We start from the raw sequence: 18,550 nt of genomic DNA, 5'->3' as shown, positions 1-18,550 counted from the left end.
ATTCATCTTGCACAGACAAACAATATTCATCTTGCACAGGCAAGCAATATTCATCTTGCACAGGCAAGCAATATTCATCTTGCACAGGCAAGCAATATTCATCTTGCACAGGCAAACAATATTCATCTTGCACAGGCAAACAATATTCATCTTGCACAGGCAAGCAATATTCATCTTGCACAGACAAACAATATTCATCTTGCACAGACAAACAATATTCATCTTGCACAGGCAAGCAATATTCATCTTGCACAGACAAACAATATTCATCTTGCACAGGCAAGCAATATTCATCTTGCACAGGCAAGCAATATTCATCTTGCACAGGCAAACAATATTCATCTTGCACAGGCAAACAATATTCATCTTGCACAGGCAAGCAATATTCATCTTGCACAGACAAACAATATTCATCTTGCACAGACAAACAATATTCATCTTGCACAGGCAAACAATATTCATCTTGCACAGGCAAGCAATATTCATCTTGCACAGGCAAGCAATATTCATCTTGCACAGGCAAACAATATTCATCTTGCACAGGCAAGCAATATTCATCTTGCACAGGCAAACAATATTCATCTTGCACAGGTAAACAATATTCATCTTGCACAGGCGCACAGGCAAGCAATATTCATCTTGCACAGGCAAGCAATATTCATCTTGCACAGGCAAGCAATATTCATCTTGCACAGGCAAACAATATTCATTTCGCACAGGCAAACAATATTCATTTCGCACAGGCAAATAATATTCATCTTGCACAGGCAAACAATATTCATCTTGCACAGACAAACAATATTCATCTTGCACAGGCAAACAATATTCATCTTGCACAGGCAAGCAATATTCATCTTGCACAGACAAACAATATTCATCTTGCACAGGCAAACAATATTCATCTTGCACAGGTAAACAATATTCATCTTGCACAGGCAAGCAATATTCTCTTGCACAGGCAAACAATATTCATCTTGCACAGACAAACAATATTCATCTTGCACAGGCAAACAATATTCATCTTGCACAGGCAAACAATATTCATCTTGCACAGGCAAGCAATATTCATCTTGCACAGGCAAGCAACATTCATCTTGCACAGGCAAGCAATATTCATCTTGCACAGGCAAACAATATTCATCTTGCACAGGCAAGCAATATTCATCTTGCACAGGCAAACAATATTCATCTTGCACAGGTAAACAATATTCATCTTGCACAGGCGCACAGGCAAGCAATATTCATCTTGCACAGGCAAGCAATATTCATCTTGCACAGGCAAGCAATATTCATCTTGCACAGGCAAACAATATTCATTTCGCACAGGCAAACAATATTCATTTCGCACAGGCAAACAATATTCTCTTGCACAGGCAAACAATATTCATTTCGCACAGGCAAACAATATTCATCTTGCACAGGCAAGCAATATTCATTTCGCACAGGCAAATAATATTCATCTTGCACAGGCAAGCAATATTCATTTTGCACAGTCATGATGGAATCCATTTTAAATGGATTCTGATTGAGCTTTTTTAAATCAATTATTAATTCAACTTATTATTTAACCCTGTTCTGTTTTACCTAAAGGAAATTGCTAGTTTCTTTCACACCGGCACGGCCCCCATCACCTCCTCTTCCCTCAGGGTGCCTGATGGCCCTCGGGCTTCCCCATGGGCGAGGGGTGCGAGAAGAGCCATCCCCTGAGGCCCACCACCACCTGGCACTGCCGGTCCTGGAGGCCCGCTCTGGTCTCGACAAGGGTCTCCGAGCTGCGGCCATGAAGCACAGGGCGTGGGCCATCTCCATCTGGGCCCGTGCCACATCAGCCAGTGACTGCGCCATCTCTCTCAGGGAATGCGCCCTCGACATCTATGCCATGCCAGCCAGCAGCTGGGCAATGCTGCCGACATTGCCAGCCATGGCCTGCTGTGACTGGGCCATGCTCAGGAACGCCGCGACAATGTCCAGGGGGCTCTGGCACATGGCTGCCTATGAGAGGGCAGTCCAGTCCTGGGCCTCGGCCACCACCTGCCCAGAATGCCCCAGGACCTTGGACGTGCTGCTCAGTAGCCAAAACCCTCGCCCGCAAGGCATCCACCGCGGGTGCCACCTGAGCCAGGTTGGCCTGGGTGGTCCCGTGCAGCCCCTGGCTCTGCAACTGCATCTCCACAATCGACGGGACTGACAGTTCCAGAAGCCCGAAACCCGTCTGGATGGCAGCTAGTCCCCGGGATCGACCTGCCCTCCAACTATCCGCCCTCTCTGGACTTCCTACCTCCACCTGCTGTACCGGAGCAGCTGTGTGGTGCGCACCAGATAGTGTCCCAGGAGCCTCTTCGCTAAAGTGCCGGACCGAGGTGAGTGTCTCTGGGATGGTGGAGGGTGTCGGAGAAGCTGTGACGGGAGGTCGGTGTCAACATCGGACTCGAGCTCTGGGATGAGAAGACACCCCTTTACTCAATGAACAGGAGGACGCTGGGATGTACAGACGACCAGAGGGATCTTGGGGTGCTTGTCCATAAATCCCTGAAGGCAGCAGGACACATGAATAAGAACATCAAAACTTAAGAACTGGGAGCAGCCCCTCGATTCCGCTCTGCCATTCAATTCGATCATGGCTGATCTCCTCTTGGCCTCAACTCCACCGTCCTCCCCGTTCTCCAGAACCCTTCAACCCATTACTGATTAAAAATCTGTCTAACTCCTCCTTAAATTTACTCAGTGTCCCAGCATGCACCACACTCTGGAGTAGCGAATTCCACAGACTCACAACTGTTTGGGAGAAGTTGGACGGGATTCTCCCTTCTGGGGGCTAAGTCCCCACGCCCGCTGGAAAACGGGCGGGAATCACTCGGGAATTTTTCCTCGAAAGTCCGGGGTGATTCTCCGTCTTCAAGGGGGCGAGCAGGGCCCTGGAGTGCATCCCGCAGGTCCGGCTGCTGGCGGGAACCTGCAGTTGTGCCCGTGCAGCCGCACATGTGCACGGCGGCGGAGCCCTACAGGGTCCCGACGCGGAGGGGCATAGGCCCCTCCCCCCCCCCGGAATGAGCGCGCCCGCCGATCGGTTGCCCGCGATTGCTGGCCTGGCCACCTTGGAGACCCCCCCCCGGAGTCGGATCCCCCCCCCCCCACCGGGAAGGCCCCCGCAGCCAGAACGCCGAGGTCCCGCCCGTCGAGCGCAGAGAATCGACGCGGGGGGGCCACTTTCAATGGCCCCCGACCGGCACCGCGCCGATCGCGCGCGCGCGAATGGCGGCGATTCTCCGGTCGCCGGAGAGTCGCGTGCCGGCGTGGGAGACTATTTTGGGTCATTCTCTGGCCCCGCGCCGAGCACGATTCCGACATGGGAGGGTCGGAGAATCCCTCCCATAGTTTCTCCTCAGTCCTGTTTTAAATTTGCTCCCCCTTATCCTGGGACTATGACCTCTCGATCGAGATTGCCCCACAAGAGGAAGCACCTGCTCCACATCGACTTTATCCACACCGTTTAGCATCTTGTACATCTCCCCTCATTCTGCTAAACTCCAGAGAGTATCGGCCTAAACGGTTCAATCTCTCTTCATACGACAAACCCCTCATTTCTGGAATCAATCTACTGACCCTCCTCTGAACTGCCTCCAATGCCATTACATCTTTCCCCAAATAAGGGGACTAACACTGTGCACAATACTCCAGGTGCAGCCTCACCAATGCCTTGTACTTTGCAACAACACTTCCTTACGTTTATACTCTATCCCTTTAGCTATAAATGCCAACATTCCATTTGCCTTCCTTAACTGGCTGTACCTGCGTACTGGTTTATTGGATTCATGCACACGGACAGACCCCTCTCTATCGGAGCCCCCCTGCAGCCTCTCCCCATTGAGATAATAAGTTGCCTTCCCATTTTTCACCAAATGCATGACCTCACACTTATCAGCTTAAACTCCATCTGCCGCATTTTGGCCCACTCTCCTAACCTCTCTATATCCATTTGTAAATTTCTAAATATGTAAATTGCAACTTACTATTCCACCTATTTTAGTGTCATCTGCGAATTTGGGTATCGAACCTTCTATCCCTGTATCCAAGATAAGGCGGTTAAGAAGGTATATGGGATACTTGCCTTTAATAGCCGAGGTTAAGAGCAGGGAGGTTCTGATGGAGCTGTGTAAAACGCTGGTGAGGTCACAGCTGGAGCACTGTGTGCAGTTCTCGTCGCCACATTATAGGAAGGATGCGATTGCACTGGAGAGGGTGCAGAGGAGATCGACCAGGATGTTGCCTGGGCTGGGGCGTTTCAGCTATGGAGAGAGGCTGGATGGGCTGGGGTTGTTGTCCCTGGAGCAGAGAGGGCTCTTAGAGCAGAGGGGGAAGCGGATTGAGGTGTATCAAATAATGTGGGACATAGATAGGGTGGATAGGAAGGAACCTTTCCCCTCAGCGGAGGGGGCAATAACCGTGGGGCATAGGTTTATTGGGAGGAGCAGGGGGTTTGGCGGGTTGCAAGGGAAAACCTTTCGCCCAGAGGGTAGTGGGAATCTGGGACTCGCTGCCTGAAAGAATTGTAGAGGCGGGAACCCTCACAACATTTAAGAAGCATTTCGATGAACACTTGAAATGTCACAGCAAACAAAGCCAGGATTCAAGTGCTGGAAAATGGGGTTCGAATTGGGTGGTGCTTGATCGCTGACACGATGGACCGAAGAGTCTCTTTCTGTGCTGTAAAAGTCTCAGACTCCACAGGACATAAGGGAGGGAATACAATTATACCCACAGACTCAATTCTTTCAGGAATACAGTTCATCCATGAGCACCGTGATAGTAATAGGAAGAGCTCATTCTTACTGTCAGATAGTGCAGTCAGATCCAACACTCTGAGTGGATTTAGATGTCTTTCTTACCCAAATGCTTCCTCCATGATGCAGCCGGCAACAGTGTCTGGACAGCTACAACCCCGCGTTTCAGTATCGTGTGTCATTCCCAGATTGTGACCTATCTCATGGGCAAGGATTGCTGCGGCTCCCAAAAAACTGGTCCGGACATCCTGTAAAAGAACAGAACGAATGTCTGTCAGTCTTCAATATCTTCACAGTTAGAGCTCACTTACTGTCCCATTCCAATCCATCAAGCATTTCACTCACACAGCCTCACTCACACTCAGCTCGCACTCACACTCAGCTCGCACTCAATCCCTCACTCACACTCAGCTCTCACTCAATCCCTCACTCACACTCAGCTCTCACTCAATCCCTCACTCACACTCAGCTCGCACTCACACTCAGCTCTCACTCAATCCCTCACTCACATTCAGCTCACACTCAGCTCTCACTCAATCCCTCACTCACATTCAGCTCACACTCAGCTCGCACTCACACTCAGCTCTCACTCAATCCCTCACTCACACTCAGCTCTCACTCAATCCCTCACTCACATTCAGCTCGCACTCAATCCCTCACTCACACCCAACTCGCACTCAATCCCTCACTCACACCCAACTCCCACTCAATCCCTCACTCACACTCAGCTCGCACTCAATCCCTCACTCACACTCAGCTCGCACTCAATCCCTCACTCACACTCAGTTCTCACTCAATCCCTCACTCACACTCAGCTCTCACTCAATCCCTCACTCACACTCAGCTCTCACTCAATCCCTCACTCACATTCAGTTCTCACTCAATCCCTCACTCACATTCAGTTCTCACTCAATCCCTCACTCACATTCAGCTCACACTCAATCCCTCACTCACACTCAGCTCTCACTCAATCCCTCACTCACACTCAGCTCTCACTCAATCCCTCACTCACACTCAGCTCTCACTCAATCCCTCACTCACATTCAGTTCTCACTCAATCCCTCACTCACACTCAGCTCTCACTCAATCCCTCACTCACACTCAGCTCTCACTCAATCCCTCACTCACACTCAGCTCTCACTCAATCCCTCACTCACACTCAGCTCGCACTCACACTCAGCTTCACTCAATCCCTCACTCACACTCAGCTCTCACTCAATCCCTCACTCACATTCAGCTCACACTCAATCCCTCTCGCACTCAGCTCTCACTCAATCCCTCACTCACACTCAGCCCCTCACACACACTCAACTCTCACTCAATCCCTCACTCACATTCAGCTCACACTCAATCCCTCTCACACTCAGCTCTCACTCAATTCCTCACTCACATTCAGCTCACACTCAATCCCTCACTCACACTCAGCTCTCACTCAATCCCTCACTCACACTCAACTCTCACTCAATCCCTCACTCACACTCAGCTCTCACTCAATCCCTCACTCACATTCAGCTCTCACTCAATCCCTCACTCACACTCAGCTCTCACTCAATCCCTCACTCACATTCAGCTCACACTTAATCCCTCACTCACACTCAGATCTCACTCAATCCCTCACTCACACTCAGCTCGCACTCACACTCAGCTCTCACTCAATCACTCACTCACACTCAGCTCTCACTCAATCCCTCACTCACACTCAGCTCTCACTCAATCCCTCACTCACACTCAGCTCTCACTCAATCCCTCACTCACATTCAGCTCACACTCAATCCCTCACTCACACTCAGCTCTCACTCAATCCCTCACTCACACTCAGCTCGCACACACACTCAGCTCTCACTCAATCCCTCACTCACACTCAGCTCTCACTCAATCCCTCACTCACACTCAGCTCTCACTCAATCCCTCACTCACACACAGCTCGCACTCACACTCAGCCCGCACTCAGCTCTCACTCAATCCCTCACTCACACTCAGCTCTCACTCAATCCCTCACTCACATTCAGCTCACACTCAGCTTGCACTCACACTCAGCACTCACTCAATCCCTCACTCACATTCAGCTCACACTCAATCCCTCACTCACACTCAGCTCGCACTCAATCCCTCACTCTCACTCAGCTCTCACTCAATCCCTCTCACACTCAGCTCGCACTCAATCCCTCACTCACACTCAGCTCGCACTCACACTCAGCTCGCATTCAATCCCTCTCACATTCAGCTCTCACTCAATCCCTAACTCACACTCAGCTCGCACTCACACTCAGCTCGCACTCACACTCAGCACTCACTCAATCCCTCACTCACACTCAGCTCTCACTCACACTCAGCTCTCACTCAATCCCTCTCACACTCAGCTCGCACTCACACTCAGCTCGCACTCACACTCAGCACTCACTCAATCCCTCACTCACACTCAGCTCTCACTCATTCCCTCTCACACTCAGCTCGCACTCACACTCAGCTCGCACTCACACTCAGCTCGCACTCAATCCCTCTCACACTCAGCTCGCACTCAATCCCTCACTCACTCTCAGCTCTCACTCAATCCCTCACTCACACTCAGCTTCACTCAATCCCTCACTCACACTCAGCTCTCACTCAATCCCTCACTCACATTCAGCTCACACTCAATCCCTCACTCACACTCAGCTTCACTCAATCCCTCACTCACTCTCAGATCTCACTCAATCCCTCATTCACACTCAGCTTCACTCAATCCCTCACTCAAATTCAGCTCTCACTCAATCCCTCACTCACACTCAGCTCTCACTCAATCCCTCACTAACACTCAGTTCTCACTCAATCCCTCACTCACATTCAGCTCTCACTCAATCCCTCTCACACTCAGCTCGCACTCACACTCAGCTCGCACTCACACTCAGCACTCACTCAATCCCTCACTCACACTCAGCTCTCACTCAATCCCTCTCACACTCAGCTCGCACTCACACTCAGCTCGCACTCACACTCAGCACTCACTCAAACCCTCACTCACACTCAGCTCACTCAATCCCTCTCACACTCAGCTCGCACTCACACTCAGCTCGCACTCACACTCAGCACTCACTCAATCCCTCACTCACACTCAGCTCTCACTCAATCCCTCTCACACTCAGCTTGCACTCACACTCAGCTCTCACTCAATCCCTCACTCACACTCAGCTCTCACTCAATCCCTCACTCATACTCAGCTTCACTCAATCCCTCACTTACACTCAGCTCTCACTCAATCCCTCACTCACACTCAGCTCTCACTCAATCCCTCACTCACACTCAGCTCTCACTCAATCCCTCACTCACACTCAACTCTCACTCAATCCCTCACTCACACTCAGTTCTCACTCAATCCCTCACTCACACTCAGCTCTCACTCAATCCCTCACTCACACTCAACTCTCACTCAATCCCTCACTCACATTCAGCTCGCACTCAATCCCTCACTCACATTCAGCTCTCTCTCAATCCCTCACTCACACTCAGCTCTCACTCAATCCCTCACTCACATTCAGCTCGCACTCAACCCCTCACTCACATTCAGCTCGCACTCACACTCAGCCCGCACTCAACTCTCACTCAATCCCTCACTCACACTCAGCTCTCACTCAATCCCTCACTCACATTCAGCTCGCACTCACACTCAGCCCGCACTCAGCTCTCACTTAATCCCTCACTCACTTTCAGCCCCTCACACACACTCAACTCTCACTCAATCCCTCACTCACACACAGCCCGCACTCAGCTCTCACTGAATGTTCCGAGAAAACTGACCATCCCGAGGAAGCGGAGGGCCGCCTTTTTGTCCTCTGGGGTCTTCATGGCATTGATTGCCAGCACCTTGTCAGCATCAGGATGCACACCTTGCTGTGAAATGTGGTCACCTAAAACCTTGATAGTTGACCGACCAAATGAGCATTTGGCCCTGTTGAGCTGGAGGCCATTTTCATGAACCCTCTGGAAAGCCTGTTTGAGGCGAGCAATGTGATCCTCGGGCATCGTGCACCAAATGATCACGTCGTCCACATAGACTCACACCCCCTCGATGCCCTCCATCATCTGCTCCATTATGCGATGAAATACTTTGGAAGCTGAGATGATACCGAGGGGCATGCGGTTGTAGCAGGACCTGCCGAACGCAGTGTTAAACGTGCACAGCTTCCGACTGGACTCGTCCAGCTGTATCTGCCAGAAACCACGGGAGGCGTCCGGCTTGGTAAAGAATTTGGCATGAACCATCTCACAGGTTAATTCTTCACGCTTCGGGATCGGGTAGTGCTCTCGCATTATGTTGCGATTCAGGTCTTTGGGATCAATGCAAATGCAGAGTTCGCCAGAGGGTTTCTTGACGCCGACCATGGAGCTGACCCAGGTTCCGTGACCTTTGGGATGATGCCCTGGTCCTGGAGCTCTCGTAGCTGCGTTTTCAGACGATCCTTGAGGGGAACCGGCACCCGGAGTGGTGCATGGGTGACTGAGGTGGCATTCGACTTGAGCAATATCTTGTAGCGATATGGGAGCGTGCCCATCCCATCAAACACACTGTGGTATTGCGTGAAAATGTCGTCTATCTCAGCCTGGAGATTCGCATTGGGCGAGGCAGTCGCCAGTGTCGAGGACATGGCATGAACTCGCTGTACCATATGTAGGCGTTTGCATGCGCTTGCACCGAGCAGGGATGCCTTGTCAGGCCGGACGATCTCGAATCTTAACGTTGCCTTGATTGCCTTGTGAGAGACACCTAGCTGACACGACCCACTGGCAGCTATGGCATTACCATTGTAGTCAAGGAGCTGGCAGGCTGGTGGAAGAATGCTATGTTGGTGTCGGATGCTGTCGAGGTCCGACTGTGATATGAGGTTTGCAGACCCCCCAGTGTCCAATTTAAATCGGATGCGAGACTGTTGACCGTGATGACGGCACACCACTCGTCGCCAGGATCCACACTAAGGGTCGAAAGGCGGTTTGCAGGCGTGGTGGAGACCAGCTCGGGTGTGGTGATGATGCCCACCCGATATGGAGACTCGAGGCGGTCAGCATCAAGGTCCGTTGGGCTGTCGGGATCAGAATCCTGCATGCCTTGTTGGACGCAGCGGACACGTCTGCGCTGCAGCTAGGATCGCTGGATGTTGTTCAGTGGAGCGGACTTACAGAAGGCCGTGTAGTGGCCAGGCTTTCCACACTGTAGACATCGCCTTCCTTTGGCTGGACATTGCCACTTTAAATGGGCGGAGCCACAATTCAGACGCGTCATGACGCTGACGTCAGCGCGTTCTGTGCGCTATCGCGCATGCGCAGTGCGGTCGGCTGACATTCGCGCTTGCGCCTCAGGGTCTCGGCCTCATCGTCCACCCGGTCGTGGCGCGCATGCGGAGGGACCCGGGAAAAGTGCACGAAACGGTCACTCTCCTCGATGCTCAGGCCTTGCGCTTTCGCTATGGCCTGCAACCTTTCTGCCTCGTGGGAGGCCGGTTTTGCAGTTTCTGCCGCCCTGATGCGGGAGTAACGGTTTCTGGCATTCTCATGGACAACGCACATTTCGATGGCGACGGAGAGGGTCAACTGTTTGATTTTGAGGAGTCGGACTGGACCCCGAAAACGATCTGATCCCGGATCATGGAATCAGCCGTCGATCATAATTACATGACTGCGCGAGGATGCGGAGATGGGTCAAGAAGGACTGAAAAGGTTCATCCTTACCCTGAAGCCTCTGCTGGAAGATGTACCGTTCAAAGCTCTCATTCACCTCCATGTCGCAGTGGCTGTCGGATTTCAGCAGAACTGTCTTGAACCTTGGGCGCGATTCTCCGACCCCCCGCCGGGTCAGAAAATCGCCGGGGGCCGGCGTGAATCTCGCCCCCGCCGTGTCCCGAATTCTCCGCTACCAGAGAATCGGCGGGGGCTGGAATCGCGCCGCGCCGGTTGGCGGGCTCCCCCCAACGATTCTCCGGCCCGCGATGGCCCGAAGTCCCGCCGTTGCCAACCCTCGTCAGCCGCCGTGGATTGAACCACCTACCGTACCGGCGAGAGCAGACGGCGCGGGCGGGCTCCGGGGTCCTGGGGGGGGCGCGGGGCGATCTGGCCCCGGGGGGGTGCCCCCACGGTGGCCTGGCCCGCGATCGGTGCCCACCGATCGGCGGGTGGGCCTGTGCCGTGGGGGCACTCTTTCGCCTTCGCCATGGTCTTCACTATGACGGAGGCGGAAGAGACCCCCTCCACTGCGCATGCGCGGGGATGCCATGAGCGGCCGCTTACGCTCCCGCGCATGCGTCGCCCGGCGAAGTCCTTTCGGCGCTGGCTGGCGTGGTGCCAAAGGCCTTTCCCACCAGCCGGCGGGGCGGAAATCACTCCGGCGCGGGCGTAGCCCGTCAAGGTGAGGGCTTGGCCTCTAAAGGCGCGGAGAATTCCGCACCATTGGGGCGGCCCGACGCTGGAGTGGTTCCCGCCACTCCATCACGCCGGGACCCCCCGCCCCACCGGGTAGGGGAGAATCCCGGCCCTTGTCTTGTCTTCGCCATCGGCAAATGTAAGCGAGTTATAGATGTAGATGGCGTGATCCCTCGAAGTCGACAGGAACAGCGCGATCTTTCTGGCATCCGATGCTGCCTCGAGGTCGGAGGCCTCGATATACAGGAGGAACTTCTGTTTGAAGACTTTCCAGTTGGCGCCGAGGTTGCCGGAGATCCGGAGTTGCGAAGGAGGCTGGATCCTTTCCATGCCGCTGGGTGGCTGCTTGCTGGTCGTTGCAGACTCACTCGAGGTAGGTTCGTTAGAATTAATAGCTCTCTGGTACCATGATGTGTTAAATAAGTTGGTTCAACGTTGACTGCAACTGGATGCAGTTGAAACTAGAAACTAGAAACAGGCTTCCGACACAGGAGATGGTCCACCACTGTTTTATTGAACTTGCTGATTGCTGTACATAGTCTGCTGTGGGCTGACACTCTGTCAATCTGACTGATAACCTCCTACTGGCTTGACCAGACTAACTCTCTGATGCACGATCAATGACCACTAAAGCGAGGGTGTAGTCCAACTGCAGGCTTTAATAAGCTAGATGTTTCCCCCAGCAGCTCAGGTACAGAAAGAAGGCTGTTGGGGCAGCACGGGCTCTCATACCCCGCCTTGCAGGGCGGAGCTACCATACAGCTTGACCAATAGGAAACATACAATATCTACCAATGGTGTTCCAACATTACCAGGTACCGTAATACCTCTACACAGACTACCACATTCACCCCCTGTTAAAAAAGAGTCCGGCGGGGGTGGTGGCTTGATGTTACAACATGGGAACGTGGTAGAAATTGTAGTTATGGAGGTACCATAATACCTCCGTACAGAGTTTTGTAACTATTTACACATTCACAATTAACTATATACTTTAAAATGAAGCAATCAGTTGATCGGGGGCCCTGGTCGTCCTCTTTGAGGTAATGCATTTTGGAAGGTCTAATGCAGGTAGGGAATATACAGTGAATGGTAGAACCCTCAAGAGTATTGAAAGTCAAAGAGATCTAGGAGTACAGGTCCACAGGTCACTGAAAGGGGCAACACAGGTGGAGAAGGTAGTCAAGAAGGCATACGGCATGCTTGCCTTCATTGGTCGGGGCATTAAGTATAAGAATTGGCAAGTCATGTTGCAGCTGTATAGAACCTTATTTAGGCCACACTTGGAGTATAGTGTTCAATTCTGGTCGCCACACTACCAGAAGGATGTGAAGGGTGCAGAAGAGATTTACCAGAATGTTGCCTCGTATGGAGGGCATTAGCTATGAGGAGCGGTTGAATAAACTCGGTTTGTTCTCACTGGAACGACGGAGGTTGAGGGGCGACCTGATAGAGGTCGACAAAATTATGAGGGGCATAGACAGAGTGGATAGTCAGAGGCTTTTCCCCAGGGTAGAGGGGTCAATTACTAGGGGGCATAGGTTTAAGGTGAGAGGGGCAAGGTTTAGAGTAGATGTACGAGGCAGGTTTTTTACGCAGAGGGTAGTGGGTGCCTGGAACTCGCTGCCGGAGGAGGTGGTGGAAGCAGGGACGATAGTGGCATTTAAAGGGCATCTTGACAAATACATGAATAGGATGGGAATAGAGGGATACGGACCCAGGAAGTGTAGAAGATTGTAGTTTAGTCGGGAAGCGTGGTCGGCACGGGCTTGGAGGGCCGAAGGGCCTGTTCCTGTGCTGTACATTTCTTTGTTCTTTGTTCTGTGATCGTCGAAGCTTTGGTCGTGACGCCGGTGGAGTCAGGCGTCTGTGGCTCCGGGAGCGTGGCCTCGATCCCTGTAGCAGCTTCAACAACCCTAGACGGTGCTGGTGGGGAAAACGGTTGACCTGGGAAGGGAGAGTCTGCGGGGTGCGTCGGTAGCTGGGGGAGGCCTAGACAGGGCCGGCGGAAGGACCGATCCTCCTGTAAGGTGCCCCGGTGGAGGGGAGGGTGGGACTGGTGGCTGGGGTGTGCGTGGGGATCCGGCGGGCGCCAGGTCTCGTAGGGAGACCGTATCTTGTCGGTCATCGGGGTACGCCACGTAGGCGTACTGGGGTTAGCATGGAGAAGATGGACCCTCTCGACCAACGGGTCCGACTTGTGCGCCCGCACGTGTTTTCGGAGCAGGATGGGTCCGGGTGCTGCCAGCCAGGTCGGGAGCGAGGTCTCAGAGGAGAACTTCCTGGGGAAGACAAGGAGACATTCGTGATGTGTCTGGTTCGTTGTGGTACAAAGCAGTGACCGGATGGAGTGGAGGGCATCCGCGAGGACTTCCTGCCAGCGGGAGACTGGGAGATTCCTGGACCGAAGGGCCAGTAGGACGGTCTTCCAGACCGTTCCGTTCTCCCTCTCCACCTGTCCGTTTCCCTGGGGGTTGTAACTGGTCGTCCTGCTCGAGGCAATGCCCTTGCTGAGCAGGAATTGATGCACTTCGTCGCTCATCAAGGAGGACCCCTATCACTATGTATGTACGCGGGAAACCCGAACAGTGCAAAGATGCTATGGAGGGCCTTGATGACGGTGGTTGCAGTCATGTCGGGGCAGCGGATGGCGAATGGGAACCGGGAGTACTCGTCAATCACGTTCAGGAAGTACGTGTTGCGGTCGGTGGAGGGGAGGGGGCCTTTGAAGTCCATGCTGAGGCGTTCAAAGGGACGGGAAGCCTTTATCAGGTGCGCTTTCTCTGGCCGGTAGAAGTGTGGTTTGCACTCCGTGCAGATTTGGCAGTCCCTGGTGGCTGTCCTGACCTCCTCGATGGAGTAGGGCAGGTTGCGGGTCTTGACAAAATGGAAAAAGCGAGTGACCCCCGGGTGGCAGAGGTCCTCGTGGAGGGCTCGCAGGCGGTCCACTTGTGCGGTGGCACATGGGACAGGGCGTCAGGAGGCTCGTTTAGCTTCCCGGGACGATACAAGATCTCGTAGTTGTAGGTGGAGAATTCGATCCTCCACCGCAAGATCTTGTCGTTTTTTATCTTGCCCCACTGTGCATTATCGAACATGAAAGCAACCGACCGTTGGTCAGTGAGGAGAGTGAATCTCCTGCCGGCCAGGTAATGCCTCCAATGTCACACAGCTTGTACTATAGCCTGGGCCTCCTTTTCGACTGAGGAGTGGCGGATTTCGGAAGCATGGAGGGTATGTGAGAAGAAGGCCACGGGTCTGCCCGCTTGGTTGAGGGTGGCCGCCAGAGCTACGTCAGACGTGTTGCTCTTGACCTGGAAGGGGAGGGACTCATCAATGGCGTGCATCGTGGCCTTTGCAATGTCTGCTTTGATGCGGCTGAAGGCCTGGCGGGCCTCTATCGACTGGGGAAAAACTGTGGATTGGATCAGGGAATGGGCCTTGTCTGCATAGTTGGGGACCCACTGGGCATAGTAAGAGAAAAACCCGAGGCAGCGTTTCAGGGCCTTGGAACAGTGAAGGATGGGAACTCCATAAGGGGGCGCATACATTCAGGGTCGGGGCCTACAACTCCATTTCGCACTACGTAGCCGAGGATGGCTAGGCGGTCGGTGCTAAACATGCAGTTATCCTTGTTATTCGTAAGGTTAAGGATCTTTGCAGTCTGGAGGAATTTTCGGAGGTTGGTGTCGTGGTCCTGCTGATCGTGGCCGTAGATGGTGACATTATCGAGATACGGGAATGTTGCCGGTAAACCGTACCGGTCAACCATTCAGTCCATCTCGCGCTGGAAGACCGAGACTCCATTAGTGACACCGAAGGGAACCCTTAGGAAGTGATAGAGCCGCCCATCTGCTTCGAAGTCAGTGTATTTGCGGTCACTAGCGAGGATGGGGAGCTGGTGGTAGGCGGACTTAAGATCCACCGTGGAGAAGACCTTGTAATACGTGATCCTGTTTACCAGGTCGGATATGCAGGGGAGAGGGTACGTGTCCAGCTGCGTAAACCTGTTAATGGTGTGACTGTAGTCGATGACCATCCTATGCTTCTCCCTGGTCTTTACCACCACTACTTGAGCTCTCCAGGGGCTGTTGCTAGCTTCAATGACCCCTTCCCTCAGTAGCCTTTGAACCTCTGACCTAATAAAGATCCGATCCTGGGCACTTTACCGTCTGCTCCCGGTGGCGACGGGTTTGTAATCCGGGGTGAGGTTCGCAAACAGGGAAGGCGGATCGACCTTGAGGGTCGCGAGGCCGCAGACAGTGAGGGGGGTATAGGGCCGGCGAATTTGAAAGTTAGACTTTGGAGATTACACTGGAAATCTAACCCTCGGAGTGTACCCGCACAGAGGCGGAGAAGGATGTAGAGCCGGTAATTTCTAAACTCCCTTCCCTGGACCGTGAGGTTTGCTACATAAAACCCCTTTACCTCTACTGAGTGGGAACCGGAGGCCAGGGAGATTTTTTAATTAACGGGGTGGACGAGGAGAGAACAGCGCCTTACCATGTCGGGGTGTATGAAGCTCTCCATGCTCCCAGAGTCGATTAAGCAGGACATCTCGTGCCCGTTGATTAGTACTGTTGTTGTAGCAGTTGAGAGTGTTCGAGGCCGGGACTGGTCCAGGGTCACCAGAGGCAGCAGTTGAGTGTTCTCTTCGGGTGGTGTGCGGTCAGCCGAGCTGGGGTCCTGGGAGTCCATCCAAGATGGCGGCTCCCATTGGCGCACATGGCTGGAGGTGCACAAAATGGCGGCGCCCATCCATCGAACATGGCATCCGCGGGACAAGATGGCGGTGCCCGCTGGCCGCACGGGGACCGTGGAGAGGTTTGGGGTGGCGGTCCGCATTTGCCACCGGGGACCGCGGCGACCGCACGGGCCTGGCATACCACCACGAAGTGGCCCTTTTTACCGCATCCCTTGCAGGATGATGCGCGGGCCGGGCAGCGCTGTCGGGGGTGCTTGGCCCGCCCGCAAAAGTAGCAGCGGGGCCCCCCGGGGTTGCCAGGCCGCCTTGCAGCACAAGCTTGTGGATGGATGGGAGATGCCTCGGGGTCGGCCACGGGGGGGTTCCACGCTGCCCAGGGGGCTGCCGCACGGTCGGGGCCTCCTTGAGGCCTAGTGTCTCTTTCTCCGGCAATCGCTGACGGATTTGGGATGACAGCATACCTGCAGCGAAAGCGTCCCGGCTCAAAGGTTCTGTGTGGTCGCTCGCCGAAACTTGTGGGCAGCTGCAGTTTCTCCCCAACACCAGGAGTGCACGGTAGAATTCTTCCAGCGATTCCCCAGGGATTTGTTACCTCGTCGCTAGCAGATGTCGAGCGTAGACCTGGTTTACCGGGTGAATATAATGTCCTTTTAGCAGCTCCATTGCTGCATCGAAGTCGTCCGCGTCCTCGATGAGGGTGTAAATTTCCGAGCTCACCCTCGAGTGCAGGACTTGCAATTTCTGCGCCCCCGTGGGTGTGTTTTCGGCCGTTCCGAGATATCCTTTAAAACACGCCAGCCAGTACTTGAAGGTTGCCGCTGAGTTCGCCGCGTGGGGGCTGAGTTGCAGACACTCCGGCTTGATTCAGAGCTCCATCCTTTTAAATCTAGCTTATTAAATTGATGCACGATCAATGACCACTAAAGCGAGGGTGTAGTCCAACTGAAGGCTTTAATAAGCTAGATGTTTCCCCCAGCAGCTCAGGTACAGAAAGAAGGCTGTTGGGGCGGCACGGGCTCTTATAACCCGTCTTGCAGGGCGGAGCTACCATACAGCTTGACCAATAGGAAACATACAATATCTACCAATGGTGTTCCAGCATTACCAGGTACCGTAATACCTCTACACAGACTACTACCACACTCTCTACCTCATGGTGATAGTGCTCACTGGCTTGTGCACTCTTACTATCTCAGTAGCTGTGTCCTGTAGAGAGAGGGAGAGTCCCAATGCCCCGCGTGCTTCACAGTGGTGGTGTCCTGTCTGGTGATTGGCCGCTAGGTGTCGTGCGCGTTCATTGGTCATCCCGCGTGTCAATCACTGCCCGTCTGCATCTCACTATATACATGAGTGGACATTATGACAGGCTGGACAGCTGGTTTATGATGCAGAGCGAGGGTTCAATTCCCGTACTGGCTGAGGTTATTCATGGAGGCCCTGCCTTTACAACCTTGCCCCTCGCCTGAGGTGTGGTGACCCTCAAATTAAATCACCACCAGTCAGCTCGTCCCCCCTCAAAGGGGAAAGCAGCCTGTGGTCACCTGGGACTACGGTGACTTTACCTTTACCTATGTTGCTGATTGTTTCTTGTCTGCTGCCTGAGGCCCGTGTGCTTGTCTGCTGCGGCCCCTCTAGCTTCTGTGGCCTGGAGCCCGGTGAACAGCTGCCAGTGCAGGAGAGGGGGAGGGCGTGTTCTCTCTCTCTCTCTCTCTTCTGCTGTCCTCTGTGTCGGTGTGACCTTTTCCACTGGACTCTGATACTCATTCTTGCCGTCTTTCCGCTGATGTGGCTCTGGGGCTGTGGGAGGATTGGGAGGGGCGGGGGGGGGCGGTGGGGGTTGCGGGGTGGTGCGCTGGAGAGAGTGTGAGCTGGCTCGGAGCTAATGGATTCATTATATTATTGTCTGTTTATTGGTTTCTATGGTGTGAAGTTGGTATCTTCATTGTATTCATAGAATTTACAGTGCAGAAGGAGGCCATTCAGCCCATCGAGTCTTTGAAAGGGCACCCTACTCAAGCCCACATCTCCACCCTATCCCCATAACCCAGTAACCCCACCCAACACCAAGGGCAATTTTGGACACTAAGGGCAATTTATCACGGCCAATCCACCTAACCCGCACATCTTTGGACTGTGGGAGGAAACCGGGGCACACGGAGGAAACCCACGCACACACGGGGAGGATGTGCCAACTCCACACAGACAGTGGCCCAAGCTGGGAATCGAACCTGGGACCCTGGAGCTGTGAAGCAATTGTGCTAACCACTGTGCTACCGTGCTGCCCACAATTGTCGCCTGTTTTGTGTTTTATGTGTTTCTTCTGTATCTTGCTTGTCTTTTTGTGAAATGGAACTGTTATTAAACCAAAATATATCCACTCTTTAATGTGCTTTAAAATTATAAATCTTACATTCTAATAATAATCTTTATTATTGTCACAATAGGCTTACATTAACACTGTACGTAGAACAACATAGAACATACAGTGCAGAAGGAAGCCATTCGGCCCATCGAGTCTGCACCAACCCACTTAAACCCTCACTGCCACCCTATCCCCGTAATCTAATAAACCCTCCTAACCTTTTTTGGACACTAAGGGCAATTTTGGACACTAAGGGCAATTTAGCATGGCCAATCCACCTAACCTGCACGTCTTTGGATTGTGGGAGGAAACCGG

General features: G+C 53.1%; 1 protein-coding gene across 1 annotated transcript in view; it reads right to left on the bottom strand.

Annotated features, from left to right (window-relative positions):
• Positions 1–18,550, bottom strand: part of LOC140409366 (disintegrin and metalloproteinase domain-containing protein 12-like) — a 572,650-nt gene that overhangs the window by 336,545 nt on the left and 217,555 nt on the right. Inside the window, exon 11 of the mRNA XM_072497805.1 lies at positions 4,887–5,029. Within this exon, the coding sequence (XP_072353906.1) occupies positions 4,887–5,029 (143 nt within the window). The remainder of the gene's footprint in view (positions 1–4,886; positions 5,030–18,550) is intronic.

The sequence above is a fragment of the Scyliorhinus torazame genome, chromosome 3 (assembly GCF_047496885.1).
Source record: "Scyliorhinus torazame isolate Kashiwa2021f chromosome 3, sScyTor2.1, whole genome shotgun sequence".
Taxonomy (NCBI): Eukaryota; Metazoa; Chordata; class Chondrichthyes; order Carcharhiniformes; family Scyliorhinidae; genus Scyliorhinus; species Scyliorhinus torazame.
Note: the sequence above shows the minus strand (reverse complement) of the source record. Positions and strands in the feature narration are given on the sequence as shown.